The following is a 16,066-nucleotide window of genomic DNA, read 5'->3' on the forward strand; positions in this document are numbered from 1 at the left end:
ATTGAAAACACTACAACTGCTTGCAGTCCTGTTTGTAGAAGTACACAGTGATAAAAACCCCACAAAGATGTGGGAGGAACAAAAGTTGGTGGTTTATTTCTCCACCTTTAATAAAAAAAATTGGTGCTAAAAATGGAAAATGGCAAATTCCATTCACAAATACATTTATCTCCAGTCATCTCAGATCTATCTGGATGGTGGGAAAAAACTTGGCATCAAGGGAGCGGCTGAGCAAACTCTACTTTAAATATTTAGGAATCAAATGAAAAGGTACTTTTTTTCTTCCTGAAGATAACAGCTAACTGGGTCAAAATAAATGTACTACATGACTCATCTGAGTATAGCTTTAGTTACGGGCACAAATTTGCATGATTTTCATAGAGGAAAGACTCCAGAAATCCTAACAACATACTTAGGCATGGCTTGATAGTTAAATGCTCAGAAAATTTAGGGACTATGGTTTTTTTACTGCTGTTTGTTGATGTGTAGAAGATGGATTAAAGGAAAAAATATTTTTTTATCTGTTTATGATACTCATTTCTTTTCCATGTATTCAAGTCCTTGACTTATTCAAAGCCATAATGAAATCATAATAATCTAAAATTATTTCAGAAAAACAAAAGCCTGATTTTTATTGCTGTAACCTTGACTGTAACATAGTAATTTTACCTGGAGTAATGAATAACAGACTATATTCAAACAAACATTGTAAAGTTTATATCAGGCTGTAAATTATGTAGAAATACTCAACACATTAACAGAAAAGAAAAGTAGTATATTAATTCTTTTATGTATCCATTTCAAGAGTCTGTTTTAGGATATTTTATTCAAGTTATTAAGCAATATCTAATGGAGCATTGCAGTAGACAAAGAGTACCTTAGGAGCTAAATTGCTGTTTCTCCTCCCCCAACCTGTTTAAGAGAGGAAACCAAAGTTACACAGAGCAGCCTCCCCACAGGTAGTTTCTCTTCAGCTGTGCAGTTAATATCTATTCTGTGACAACCCTGCGAAGGATTTTGTGAAATATCAGCAATTCCTTGCCCAGGTTTAGGCTCTGACTTTAAAATTTTATATTTATAACTTTTTTTTCCCACTAGTTTCAATTGGAAAATGAAGATAGAATATTTTAAAAAGCTATTATATAATTTTGGCTTGTAAACAAGCATATTTATAACTCACAGGCGTGTGGTGCATGTAAATACCCCAGGCAGAATTTTAGGGCTAGGTGGTTTATTTGTACCATACTGAAGGTTGTATTTCTGCTGCTGCTATACACAGAATGGAAAACTTTGTCCCAAATTGTGCCTTTCAGCTTCCGACACATACACCATAGAAAGATATACAAAGGGATGGGATTTTCTTATTGCATGGTGTTTGAATTAATACAGACACCTGTGGGCAATTTTTAAAAGAAATATTGCTATATGTTCTGTTCACCATAGCAACATAAACAAAAAGACAGAAGTAAAAATAGTTTTTGAAGGACATCTCCCAGAACCACTGCATGTTTTTTATCATTCTGAATTTTGATATGCAGTTACTGGATTGTCTGTCATCTGTGCCAAGTATATTTACTACACATAAAGCAGGCAAGGTCATATAATCTTATCTATTTCTCATTAGTGCTGAACAGTAAGAACCATGGACTTTTGGGGGGCCTTGTGTCTTCCAACTTCCGAGGTGAACTTGAAACTTCTCGGTTAAACACAAAGCTCAATCTGGAAACAAATCAGCACATTTATTTTAATATTAAATAATGGTCTTTTTTAATAACTGGGAAAATACTAAGGGCTTGTTCCTGTAGTAATCTCCCGATTAACCATTTCTCTATCAACACAAAGGAGTTCTATAAGCCTGAGTAAGCATTTCTTCCATCTCTTCCCTATAGCAGTAGGCTGTCAGATAGGTGTGTCACCTCAGCTGGCGGGCCTCCTCCCACCTGAACTGGTTGGATCTCCCTGAAAACTCAGTGCCCTGACCTCCTCTCTGTAATTCTGTGGCAACTTTGATCAGTGCCAGTCCTGGAGCATCCATGATGCCACTGTGCAGAGCTAACCTCCATGGGCAGGAATGCCACTCTTCGGGGAAAGAAACCATGTGGGCAGGCACTGGCGTAGCTAGGAAAGAGAGAGGGACCTTTATCCCCAAAATGCTGCCGTTTACTGCTGACAGTGGTCAGTGCAACATGAGCCGTGGGGGTACATCCTCTGTGAAATGAAAAAAAATTGTTTGCATAAAGTGAGAAATCTGTAGAAACTTTTAACTTTGCAGCCCTGGTTTTAAATTGATGCCTCTTTGAGATGAGAGCTGTGTGATTTCACGTATCTTAAAGTACAATTTTACATGCTGAGTATTGTTTAACAATGCTGAATGCAATAACAATCATTGCCGCTTAAACGTATTGTGGAAGACATGAACATACATTTATTTAGATAATGCAGCGTTGGTTGTTATTGTGGCCTTGACCGCATCCTGATTTAAAAGGTCAGTGCTTGTCATACCTCTCATTGCGAACAAGGCCAGAGTTCTTACCAATCTGTGCTGTGAAGACCAAGCTGTTGCCAGGTTTGTTGGATGATTTCAGGTTGTTATAATTGTACTTAGCCTTGTGTTGATATCGGTGTTAAAAATACTGTGTTACGTGTATTCCTTATACTTGTTTTTTGTTGCTGTTTAAAGAAGTGAAAATAGTTCTGCTTTTTTTTTTTCTTTTATTACCTTCATTTTGTGCTGACATGTGTACAGATGTGTGTTTGTGTATATATTTTATCTTAATATATATGTATAAAAGTATGCTTTGGGGATTGAGACAAAATTACCAATTAGCTTTTGAAGGCTCAGGTTACTTATAATATAAATATTTTTGGTTTAGAAACTTTAATCAAAAGCATATTGAAAAGATAAATCACAGTATGGAGATTTGCATTTTTCTGAACAAGTTAGGGATCCAAAAAGGAATATATTAACTCTTTATATCATCATAGCCATATATCAAGGGGCATTCGCTATGGTATCACTGAGGTTTTTAATGAAAAGATTTGAAAGAAAGGCCTTTTCATTAAGAAGATGATTGAATATACCTGCCTGTGTATATATCTGTCATGTTATGGAATATGTGATTACATACAGAGGGAGCATTTCTACGTCTCATTGCCATATTTTTGGATGCTTGAAATCAGATAGCAGATTTGATTATATGAACAGCTTATTGTAGATGTGAACAATATGCAGCCAGGACTCTAAATAACTATCTTTTTCAGATTAGTTAAGTATTGAAAATCCACTTAGTTTAACAGGGCATGCAGGTACTCTTACCTTCAGAAAATCAGATAATGGATTTTAGATGTTTTCCTCTAGACCCATCAAATTATAAATGCTGTCCATTAGATGAAATTCTTGTAAACTGTGGAGAATCCACAGATCCAGTCATACTGGGCATGCGCTACAGCATGATAGCCCCTGCCTCTGTCTAACCATTGGCTCCTGTGTGCATTAAAAGAAGTCTCTGAAGCTACATCTTGATCTTAGTCCATTCGTAGTCCATTAGCACTTTCAAAGTCTCTGTCATTTTAGTAAAGGCTTTTGTGGTAACTCCAGCTCTCTGCACATGTGTGCACGTGTACTTGCATTCATGCTTTATAGATGATGCATTTTAGTGTCTTGTATAAACCTAAATTTGAGCAGCAGCTCAATTCTAGCTCCACCTGTTTGGTAATTTAAGCATTCCCTGTACTGTAAAATCCTTTAATCTGTTATATTTACAGTGGGCTGAAAAAAGTGAAACTGTGTTTTCAAATAAAGAGAAGTAATTCTGGTTTCATGTCTTCTCTGTGATAACTAATTTCTCACGTATGACATAGTGTAGCTGCAAGCTTTCCAATGTTGTTAAAGTGGAACCCATGAAATTAGGAGATTGGCTCTAAAATCTTAGTTTAAATGTTTTTATTCCTTATGGAGAAGTTGAGATGGGAACTTCTGAGTCTCCCTCTGGTTTTCTGTAAGCTGCTTATAACCACACTGGAGAGAATTCACAAATAAATCTTGTGATTTTCAGGTAATCACTCGCTTCCATAAGCTGAGCCCTTCAATAAAATACCAAATGTCAGAAGAGTCTCAATAAAGTCAAGAAAGTTAGAAATGTTGACATATGCAATAACTGAAATGCTGCTCTGTATGTGTTGCCCTTATTTAATATAGTAGGAAATCTCTGGGGGGGTTGTTGGTTTGGACATACATATGTACAGCTTATTCATCTGTAAGAAAAATTCCCACAAGGCTGACACACAATTCTGTTTTCTCAACTTGTTGCCTCTACATACTATTCCTAAGACATTTTTCATTAGAAATACTGTTTTACTGAGTTTTTTACAGAGTAGATCTATTCTGAAGTAGACATCTATGTTGCATTAAGGATTCTCTTAAATAAGTTCTCCGTTACTCATAGTCTATGCTTACACGTTCTGATTCTTTTGCACAATCATCTTTTAATGGGAAAGGCAGTTGTTCACCAAACTGTGTCTGCTAAATTTTGAGCCAAGACTGATACTCTGTCTGTAGTGCATTGTTATTGAAAATGAAGTTTCTAGAAGTTGTACACCTGTTTCATATTTGTTGTGTTTCTGGCTACCTGCAGGTACTTGGCTATATAGTAAGGCAAAGGAGAAGTTTATGTCACAAATGACAACCTTCTAGTTCCTAAAACTTGTCTACAATGTACAAAGCCTTTGAAAAGCCTTTTATCCTGCAGATGTTTGTAAGCCATTACATCCCTCTGCTGCAGAAATTATAATGGGGGAAAAAAATGTTTGTTTTGAGGGAAGGCATAGAGATAAAAAGGCAACAAGTGCTTTCACAACCGCAAGTCTGAGACAAGCTGTTTCAGTCCCAGGCTCAGACAAGTGGTTATGCTCCCTAACCTCCCAGTGATTAGATTTAGTAATCTAATCTTTTGAATAGAACTGGTAATTTTAATGAGATAAAATAGTGCTCTGTTTCCTTGTAAGGTAAAACTATTATTAAAACAACAAGGAAACCCCATAATATTCTTTGACTTTTGTGGCACACTATTTGGCAACTTGAAATCACAAAATCTGAAGAAAGTGATATCTCTACAAAAGTAAACTTTTTCATAATCCAGCCATTCTGCAGATCTTGACCGGTCATGCTCTGTATTCCCAGAAAGACCACCCTTTTTCACTTGCTCATAGTATTGTCCTCAAAGTTTCAAACTGTCATCTCATTGAGTTGTTATCTAAAATCCTTCTCAGAGATACAGGGTTCCCCACTGTCCAAAAGACACTTGCTGTATTTATCTACTTGATCATATAAATCCAGAAAATGTTTCCCTGTGTCTCAGGAAACCAAGTGGCGCATGTCTGGACCAACAGCAAAATGGGATGGCTCCTGTAAGGGAGAGCATCACCTGAGCATGCTGGTGAGGTTCAAAAGACCTGCTGTGCTCCCGTCTCCCTCAGTGGGGAGTAAAACTCAGTATTCCCATGGCTAGGCTAACTTACAGTGTTTGAAGATCTGTTCCACAGACTTAATTTAAATGTCAGTGTTACTATAAAAGCGTAACCCGTTCTGGACCAATATTGTCCTGATACATCTCAGAAAAGGTAGGTCAGAAACAGAATCTGTAGCACAAGCCACAGTTATGGGTCAGGATTTAACCCAATTATTATGAAATATCTACTTGAACCGCATGTTGAAACAAATATAACTGTAGATATACAATACCAATATAAATGGTAGCTCTTTTGTAGATATTTTTCTGCTTTGTTTAAGACATTTTCCTTTTTATTTTGTAGCCAAGCACCAAGACATACTCACAGAGTGGCCGACACTCAGTATCAGTAGAGGTTCAAATGCAGCGGCAGCGGCAAGAAGAAAGAGAGAGTTTCCAACAAGCTCAGCGGCAGTACAGCTCATTACCCAGGTATGGTAACTGTCTGAAACTATTCACTGTATATGAGCCTGGAGCTAATTTCATTTGTGGAAGGAAAATGTTGTACTTAGTGTAGACACTTTTGTTTAGCGTTGATATAAGGTGGAATATATTCAGTGTGGAAGAGGCATAAAACTTCTTAAGTGAGAGCATGTGGTAGCTGTTTATTTTAGGAGAATTGCTTCAGAGCTGATTTCAGTGGGATCTGATGACACTCAGCACCCAACAGAATTGAGACATTAAAACAAAGCTATTCTTTGTGGAACACCATCCAGTCTAATTTTCCTCAATTACTAAAGTCTCCCGAGCATGACATGGGTTGTCCCCTTTTGACATCTCAGATGATTTTTTTTTCTGTTGCCTAATTCCTTACTGGGTAAAAATTATATCTTTGCGATGCTATTGCAGAGAAAAAAAATAAAAGGAAAAGAAACTATCAAGACCTCAAACAAAAGTACATGGAACTGAGAAACTCTATCCAAAAAATCAGGGGCCTTCAAGTTTCCAGTATATAAGTCTTTTAACTTACTGGGTCATTAGCAGTGGAATGCTGAAAATTAATATACTTTTTTCTCTAAACAATTCTGTATTTTTAAAAAATCCAAGTTTTTTTCTTAAATGAACTGTTTGTGCAAAATGTCTTTTACTTGATATTTAGTTATAAGAGTTATTAAAAGTTTACCCAACTTGAACTGTAAATTGACTATCATAGTTAAGCATTGTGCAAATACTCTTTGCATTTTCAAATATGAGTGGCAGTGGTTGAATGGAGAAACCTTTACACTGGAGGTTGGTGTCAAATTCCCTTCCAACAAGGTTGTATTGTTTTTTGTGCCCCATGTGAAAAAAAAAATATTTGTGACAATATTTGTTTCACCAAGTGTATCATAACTCTTTTTTTGGAAACAAATAGAAGCTCCATAATCAAAGTTATCTAATCATGAACTCTTATCCTTATTTGAAAATAAAACAGATCTCTCAGATTTTCACATGCTACAACATCTTTCAGCATAGACTTTTTCTGTTAAGTCTAGAAGGTGGGAAAGGAAAATGTTAGTGTTTTCTTAGATTGGCAGTTTGTCATTTTGAAAAACTTTATATTCCCTTTGCTTCTTATCTCTACTTTGCTTCTGAAGTGACCACACCCATTAATGCCATATTGTTTTTCCTGAGAAGTTCTCTTCCAGTTTTCCTAGCCCCAGACATGCGCAGACTCAGTGGAAGAGCACAGACACTAGTGTCATTTTTAAGTTCAGGGGTTATTTTTTGATTTAAAACTAGGATTCTTCCTGCTTCCCCTGTTCTTCTCAGTCACTAGGGGCGTTTAAAAGTTGGAAATCAGTTGAAATGCAGTTCCAGTGGCAAAAATTAATGACTCTAAGGAGAAAACTGATCTACAAGAAATTTTGAAAGTAATGCTTTGGGTCATAGAAATGCATGTTTTGAAGAGTGACTGAGAACTTCACTTAATGTGGTTTTCAACATGAGAAGTGACTAGCAACCTAGCAATGCGTGTTACTGAGTAATTACTGATAATTTAATGACTTTGAGCACTCTGGGTATTTGAGCTGTGCTGAGAGCAGACAGAACTTCAGGATCTTGGGCTAAAGTTGAGCACGGCAAATATCCTGATGCTCCTATAACAAGCTGGGACATCCAGTTCTCCAGCTTTACAAACTGTATGTAACCCTGTGATTGATCTTTAAAGAAATCTTAACGTTACTCTGAAACTTGGGTCCCAAGCTTAATGTTGCAACTGTGGCTTTGTAATGATTAAAATTTATGCACTGGCTTTATTCCTGAGTTTTGTTGCTTTTCATCTTGTATTGTCCCTAGGAGCCTCTTTTTTTCCCCTTTGTATGTTCAAATCATTAGTACTAAAGGCAAATAAACTCTTGAGTCAATTTTAAAGGATCTTCCCAGAAAGAAAAGGAAAGTGGGCCAACTAATTTTGAACAAGTACCAGAAAACAGTCAGTAAATTAAATCAGTTCAACTAGTCATCCTCTTGTCCCATGTGAAACTGTAAAAGCAATGTTTAACTCCAAGTTAATTTTCTAGTACTTAAAATTTATCTTGCTCTAGATCAGAAACCTGACAGTTTCGTAGCCTGCAGAGGTTCATTCCATTTGCTTTTGTTCCAGAGAGTGATAAAACATGTCTGAGAAACGTCGTTTCTTTGGCAAAGTTGGATATGTGAATACCAAGAACAGCTACAAAAATTTGCATGATAATTTACATTATGTTGTAATTTATGCTGAAATAATTTACTTTCATCCTGAATAACAATTGTCATCCTGAGGTCTCAAAATCTATTATGAAATAAGGTGGATATGGTCATTTTCAAATTATATGTGTGGAAGGAAGATTGCAAAAACATTAGGTCACTTACTAATGGTAGGAAAGTTCTCGGGGTCTCCTGTCTCTCCACTACATATTCATTGTATGAGGCCACATTGAGTCATGTGTTTTGACATGAAAAACCAAGCCACACATAAGCAACTAAATTATTTTCTTATTGATTAATGTTGCAATATATTTTATTTTACTGCTTGATACTCGTACACTAGTTTTAATCTCAAAGTGGGTATCTGTTGCTGGAGCACAAAATTGTTTTACTTTATCATCACCAATCTTATTTTAAATTCATAAAAGCATCTAGCAGCTTGATAGTAAATTAAAGCTATTTCAAAACCATAATCTGTCTTCAAAATAATGTGATGATTTATTGTGAAAAGAGATAAGAATTTGTAATTCCTGTACATATTTGATTTATTTATCTACCCCCTGGAGCCAAAAAATGAGAAAAAATGGTTATCTCTACCTTTTCTTTTATGAAAGCTATAGCAAACTGGGAAACAGTCCTGATAGCATGAAATTCCTTAGCTCTGGAAATGGAAAGAAGAAACTCTCATCTGTGTAACTACCTATCAATAAAGAGCTTTATCTTCTGACTTGTGCAATGTTAGAGCAAGTGTTTTAAGGACCTGCCTGTTGCATTTTTAATCAAGTGTGAGTCTAGATACAAATCTTTTGTGAGTGACTACAAGTGCTGGCTGTTATCTGTTTCTTAGGAAGCACAACAATGTGTATGGTCTTTCCTAGTCTGCAACTGAACTGCAGCACTTTTTTTCTTGAGAACATGATGGTGGTTGTAGCACTGAATGGGTTTTCATGGCATATTCCTCCTGGAGAGGACTAGAAACATAGTGCTACTCTATAGGGAATGTTCTCCCAACAAAAGAGGCAAAGTGCCTCTTTGGGACAGAAGAGAACATGACTTCTGGAGAATACTACAGGTGAGGGAAACCTGATGGCATTTCAGAAGCACCCTTCTTTCCAGGGATTGTTGTCAGTAACAGTAGGAGATCCAGAACATTTGTCTTAAAAGACTCTTCCATTTTTTCTTTCCAGGCAAAGCAGAAAAAATGCCAGTTCTGTATCTCAAGACTCCTGGGAGCAGAGCTATTCCCCTGGAGAAGGGTTCCAGACTGCAAAGGAAAATCCCAGATATTCCAGCTACCAGGGATCGAGGAATGGCTACATGGGGGGACATGGCTTCAATGCCAGGGTAATGCTAGAAACACAGGAACTGCTTCGTCAAGAGCAGAGGCGGAAAGAACAACAACTGAAAAAAAAACCTTCTTCTGAAGGGCCTAGCAGCTATGACTCATATAAGAAAATTCAAGACCCTAATTATACCCCTCCTAAAGGTCCTTTCAGGCAAGACGTACCACCTTCACCATCTCAGGTAGCGAGGCTGAACAGATTGCAAACACCAGAAAAGGGAAGGCCGTTTTATTCTTGAGGTGAAGAAAATGAAGATCAACTTACCATGCAATAAGGAACATTTTCATATAAAGACTTATATTTTGAGAACCTTTTAAACTGACGGTACTAAGGAGTATATCCATCGTCTGTTTCAGTGCCTTTAAAAATACGAGGAAAGTGTTGGTGGGCCTTATGTCTTTGCCATTCTGTCTCAAGTGTTGGATTCATGGAAGGATGTTCCACCATTTGACAATCATAGTGGAAGTGAGCAGCGCCACCCTGGTGCGCCGAGTCCCGTAGCCCAGTCCAGTAGCTGTCAATGGCTTGTTACTAGGACTTGTTGTAATGTGTTTTACTTTGCAGTGACTTATTACACCAACATGCAGCATTGTGGCATAAAATTGATGAATCTGAGGTTGAAAGAAGCATTGACATGTCCTTTTTTATTTCTCTCATGTCAGGAGGAGGGTTACATATCGCTCTTGAGTGGATATGGCTTAGTTCTACTCTGGATCACAGTTGCAGTTCTGAGATGTTTTATGGTGGAGTCAATACCAGTCTTTGTTGATCAATATTTAAGTGTCTATATGCTGAAAAACTATCCTCCTATTATGCACAAATGCACTCTTTTTTTTTTCTCTCTCTCCCCACTCTGAGCTTATTAAAAAAGCCTTTATCTTGACTCATGAGGAAAACAATATTAAGCTTTCATTTATTCTGAGAATCCTGTTACAATTGCCTTATAATCTTAATACAGAGTCCATTACAAATGAAATAACTGGAGAGAGACTATTTATACAGTCACAGCCAAGCCCTTGATAAGTATATTTTACTATTTTATTAAAGATGGGAAATTATGAACAAACATTCAATGACTTCTACTTTGCTTTACTTCTAAATGAGTTTGGTCATATGACACGTGTCTAGGAAGAGAACTAGCAAGGGTATCATGCCATGGCCATCTGATTCACAGTTGTCTTTGGGCAAATGTTGGAGATAGCTTAAAGCAAGAGAGGAATAAATCAAAGTTTTTCTTTGGATCAAAAAAGAAAACAATTTCTTCTTTTTACGATTTGTGAAGCTTTGTGGACAGTTGCCTTGTGCTTTCGTATACTGTATTGTTGCATTGTGATGCTACATTAAAAATAAACCTTTAAGTATATGAATGAGAGGTAAGTGGAGACAAACTGTTACACATCATCCTGAAAACATGTCAGTATCCAAAAATAACTAAAGCAAAAAAGATTGCTCTAGCAGTGAGTAATATTTGAATGTGCATATGGGATATGAGAAATTCCTTCGCAACAGCTGTTTATATGTTTGTTGGTCTGAACTTCATGTATTGTAAAAAATATAACTGGGTTGCTGAAGTGCCTGTAATCCTGATGTGAAAAGGCTCGAGAATGGATCTCAGCATATCATGTACAAAAAAGAAAGAGAGAAAGCAAGAAAGAAAATCATGTATTGCGTGATTAAAAAAAAAAAAAAGCCTATTTTTTTTTACTGGCACATTTTATTTTTGCGCCAACTTGTTTCTAGAATACATGTGAAATATCAGCACACATATCTGTGTCTTTTATGCCTGTTTGTTAATGGTTTTTGTTGTTAATAATGTACTCCATGTTTAAAAGTTATTAGTGTAAGCACAGTGACATTGGATGACAATAGCTCTTTTACGCAGAATTTACCAAACTGTGTAAAACAGCTTTCCGTGTACATATGAAATTTAGAATAAAAGGCTGTTTCCATCCTTGTCTTTGTATTGCCTGTAGACCCTTATGAGAATTGCTGCAGACATTGAGTTTAAAAGTATTTAACAGATGTTATTTTATCCTATTCCGAATGGTTTGCCTGTGTCTTTCTGTGAGTGCTTATAAACATTGGTTAAAAAAAAAAAAGATTTACAGCCCAGCTGAACACCTGAAGACTATACTCACAGGGGAAAAACACTCTGTTTGATGTCTTGTGTTATTTTTAGGCCATACCTGTGACATTTAAAAGGTGCATTCTTAAGACTAACCTCTGGCAAGAAATCTTTTGTGTTACAGCGTGGCGTCCTCTCCCCAAGGACAGCACTGTCAGAAAGGCACCCTCTGCACCCTGACCAAACCCGGGCACGTGTGAGGAAGCCACCTCTGCACTGAGTGTGTGCTGTGGGTTCTGGTGGAAGCCCTTCACAGGAATGTTGACACAGTGAAAAATGGGAGAAGGCAGTTTTATGAATAAAGCAGTATTTACAGTGCCAGTGATACTCTGTTTCCCCCATTAGTATTGGAGCTGTGTCTGGTTTTCCCCTCATTCCTCCTTTTGTAGGATACTGCAGGAATGTCAATCATAATTCTGTATATGCATGACATCAGGCTGTTGCCATGGCAATAACAGTGTCAAATTATTCACTGTGACTTTTGTGTGGGATCTCAAGGGGAGGAGTAGCAGGAGCTGCAAGGTGGACAGGCAGCTTTCGGTGACCAAATGAACTAAAGGGATGATTTTGCTAAAGACCTAAATTGTAGTGGCTTGTAGTTGTGACTGGGGAAATAATTGCATTTGCAGTTTTGCAGGCCTTGCTGTCTCATCTCCTGACTGCATTCCCAGATTACATAGTTTGATGTTTCTATGGAATTATTTGGACAGGCCAGTAATTGCAAGTACTAAAAAATGCATCCACAGGAATGGAAAACAGGTTGAAGTCCTTTTCAAAATAAGGTCTTTGATAAACTGTTATAGGAAAAAGGGCATATGCTTGGAAAAGTATGAAGTATGGGATGTTTTCCATGTGAGGATGGCATATGTTAAAGTTTACCCTTCTATGAAACTCCTCTTCAAGGTGTTAACAATTTGCCATAATTAGATGTGTTCATGAAAGAAGGCAGATGTTCTCTTTGGGCCATGTCTGTGTTATGTTAGTAAAGTATAAGGTCTTTTTCTGGCTTCATCATCCTGTCTTCTTCCTGACATAGCATAGACAGGATTTCTAATATTAACTCCCGTAATTTGCAAAGGGCGATAAGGAAGTGGGAGGGAGATATTTTAATAGAAAATGACCTTTAGTTCTGCATAGTGAATGGATTCAAAAGTTAATTGAGCTAACTACATTACTGCAGTAATTTGTTTGTGGACGCATAACCATTATGAGATTAACTCTGTAACATTAGTGTGTTTAGGAATGGTCACAGGACAGACCGTAAGGGAGTGTACAGCATCGAGGAGTGGGTGTAAAGCTTGCATATTTTTCTCTGTTGAAACTGAAAAAAAAAAAAACATCTGCAAAGCCTGCTGGTTTTTTATCAAAATAATTTGTTAATGCTATTGACATTCCATGGGAAAGTTTAATATTACTAATGCAGAAGACTGCTACCTTTCTAAAAAAACCCTATGTCCCCTTGCCTTATAGGGCCTCCTTGGAAACAAGAGTGCAGCCCTGGTGAGTTATTGCATGGGCCAGATAGTTTAATATATGTCTTTGAGAACTCTGCCATCAAAACCAGCAAAAAATGGCATAGAGCCCAGCTAAACGTGGTCGGAAAGTACAATTGCCATTTATTGCTGGCAAACAGCAGGAAGAACAACAAAACAAAATTTAAACTCATCATGACTGTAGATATATGGCCTGCCTTTCAAAGCTATGCCGATGTTTTGCTCATGTTTGCTCTGTTTCTAACATTGCATTTGTCTGTGCTGGGTATGTTGAGAATGGAAGGGAAGAATCCTTGGCCAGAGAAGGAAGAGATGCGCCAGATTAGCAGTGTTGGCTAAACACAGGATATTCTTGGGTAATTGAAACCTTTGAACTTGCGCTGTTGAGACTTAAAGTGAATTTGGCTATTGCATGCCCTGGCTGGCAAGTCTATTTTCAAAATATTTCTTAATTCTTTTTGCTATGCCTGACTGTTCCTACATATTTCTCTCCTGAGTTCTCAGTCTAGTTCATAGGAGTTGTGAGGAATCTGTCAGGAATGCAAATGCAGAAAAAAACGTATCTGTTTTTTAGGCTGCTGTTGTGTCACCACACCCTGGCCTTCCAGGCTCAATTTAAAGTTCAGCCTTAACTTGGCAGAGGAAGAGCAAGGATCAGAAATCCAGGATGGGAGATTGACATCATGAAAGTAAGGTTTCTGTGTGTGCATGTACAAGGGAGACAGAGGCAGAGAGAGGCACAGGCTGGAATTGTTTGCCTGTAATTTATGTCCAGCTTGAAACCCTCTTCTAAAAATCTTGTAGCATTTCTTCAGAGGTTTTTCCATCTGTGCAGAAACCAGCTGATGATTTGATGCACATGGTTACTGTTTCATGCCTCCTGGTACATCTCTTCTATTTTGTATCAGCATCACACTCTCTTTTGCATCTGCTGATTAATTCTGTTGCATTTCTTTGTTTCTCTAAATGGCATGCAATTCATTCATATCCTAGGCTGCTTCTTGCCAGTGATTGATATTTGTCTCTTACCTTTGAAAACTTACTTTAATATTTTTCTGTCCTTGAGAGTACTGTTAACTTTTGTAATTTACATTTTAATCACATTTGAAAAATTGAGGCTGGAAGCTTGACTTGGGATTACACAAAAGCAGACTAAAGAAAATGGCTTTGATTTCTATTCTGTGTGCAGTGCACACTTCCCAGGCAGTTGTAGGGATGGTACAGAGTACTGTCTGAATGAGATGAAGGTAAATATCAAGCCCAGGAGCTTTGGAGGAAGAAAAAAAAGTTAAGAAAAGTTTTGAAAATATTTATGCCCATTGCATGCTATCTGCCGTGAAAATAAATAATAATTCCTTAGAAGTATAACTCTTTGTCTGACTGGCTGATGGTTTCACTGCTTAGGCAGACGTGACTGTGGTTTTAAGACAGCGGGATGGAACGCTGCTTGCGCCCTTCCAAAGGATGCCAGGACCCACTTCCCTTGCAAATTGGCTCCCAAAATACTGTTTTCAGCTGCACTATCTTACAGCAACCAAGCTCTGGAATGGGCTTACATTCACACATTGAGCTGAAAACTGCAGTGACATCTGTCAGAGGGAGGGCTGAAGGCCGCAGGTGATAATAGCTTCAGTTATCTGATTTTAATCTGCTTGTTTGTTGGAGTAATCTTTGTCTTAGGAAAGTAAGAAAAGAAATTAAGAGTGAGGGAGAGGAGTAAAATATGGGCAAAAAGGTTCTCCCCTTCCCCTATTGTCACCATTACAGCCACTGGTAGTTAGTTGCCTTTTTTTCTCTTTTATGCCCCAGATGCATAAAAAGTGATAAAATAGTTGGCAGCAAAACTCATGACCCTCCTGGAGATTTACTCTATTGTGTAGCCCATAAGATGTGAATTAACAATGCAACAAGTAAAACAACTCTTGTGTGTGGGCTTCCCTGGGCTGTTTTTAGATTGTCAGTCCCTGGGACTAGGGGCTGTGTTTAGGTTTTTTCCTATCTAGAACTATTGTTGGCAGTAAGAGCTAGTAAATATTTGGGGTGGGGGTGGGGGGGTGGTGTGTGTCAGTGTGAAGGGAGCTTTCTTAAAGTTGGTTTATATGGATTTTTGCAACAGGTGCATGAGTGTCCCCTTTTAGATGTACTCCTAGTCCTAGCAATAGTGTCATTTGTACGTACAGAGCATATTGCTGGAATTAGTAATAGCTGCATTTGACAGTTAAAATGAGTTCCTCGGGACTCTTCATGTAATTAAGCAACTACTTCTTTAAAGCTTTTACACAGGGAGGGAGAGAGAGATGTGTTCCTTGTGGAAGCAGGAAATGCATTCCTATGCTTGATGTTTGAAGGTGAAGAAATATCGAGAGGTATTTTAAGAGACTTCAAGGAGCTGCAGCCTTCTGCCAGGAGCCCAGAACAGTTATCACCTTCGTGTTCAGCAAGCTGGAGAAGACATTAGTTTTCACTGCTCCGCTGTTATAATTCTTACTCCCACTTAGAACTTGCTGAAGTCTGAGACCCCCTTCTGGGTACCCATCACATTTTATATCCTCCTTAGGGGCAAGCGCGAAGCTTCGTAATACTTTAACTGTAGCCAGGCTACTAAAAGCCAGTAGGCTCTTAGGAACAGGAATGTTTTTGCCTAAAACTTCGTGTCTAATGATGATGTATGTTTTGTTTCATTCTTCTAACCATCTGTTGGTTTCTGTCTGTCTTCCTTACTTTTCTCAGTGTATGGTACATTCAGGCTTTGCTCTGTGGTCCAGCCCAAACTGGAAGAAACATTTAAGTAAGTGTTTATAAACAGTATTAATGATAATTTATTAATACCTGAATAGTTGTTTTCTGGGCTGTGGGCCACAAAGGAAAGCAAATTTATGCTAGAGGAACCACATCTGCATTTGCAGAGGAAATTCAAGTCTAAAGGAGTCT

At 37.7% G+C, this 16,066-nt stretch overlaps 1 protein-coding gene across 17 annotated transcripts in view; it reads left to right on the forward strand.

Moving 5' to 3' along the window:
- The window catches only part of PARD3 (par-3 family cell polarity regulator), a 457,718-nt gene extending 446,248 nt beyond the window's left edge, over positions 1-11,470 (forward strand). For all 17 annotated transcript variants that reach the window (XM_037383395.1, XM_037383393.1, XM_037383391.1 and 14 more), the window contains 2 exons: positions 5,812-5,939; positions 9,362-11,470. In XM_037383395.1, the coding sequence (XP_037239292.1) occupies positions 5,812-5,939; positions 9,362-9,755 (522 nt within the window). In that variant the 3' untranslated portion in view covers positions 9,756-11,470. The remainder of the gene's footprint in view (positions 1-5,811; positions 5,940-9,361) is intronic.
- The last annotated feature ends 4,596 nt before the right edge of the window (positions 11,471-16,066 follow it).

The sequence above is a fragment of the Falco rusticolus genome, chromosome 4, assembly GCF_015220075.1.
Source record: "Falco rusticolus isolate bFalRus1 chromosome 4, bFalRus1.pri, whole genome shotgun sequence".
Classification (NCBI taxonomy): domain Eukaryota; kingdom Metazoa; phylum Chordata; class Aves; order Falconiformes; family Falconidae; genus Falco; species Falco rusticolus.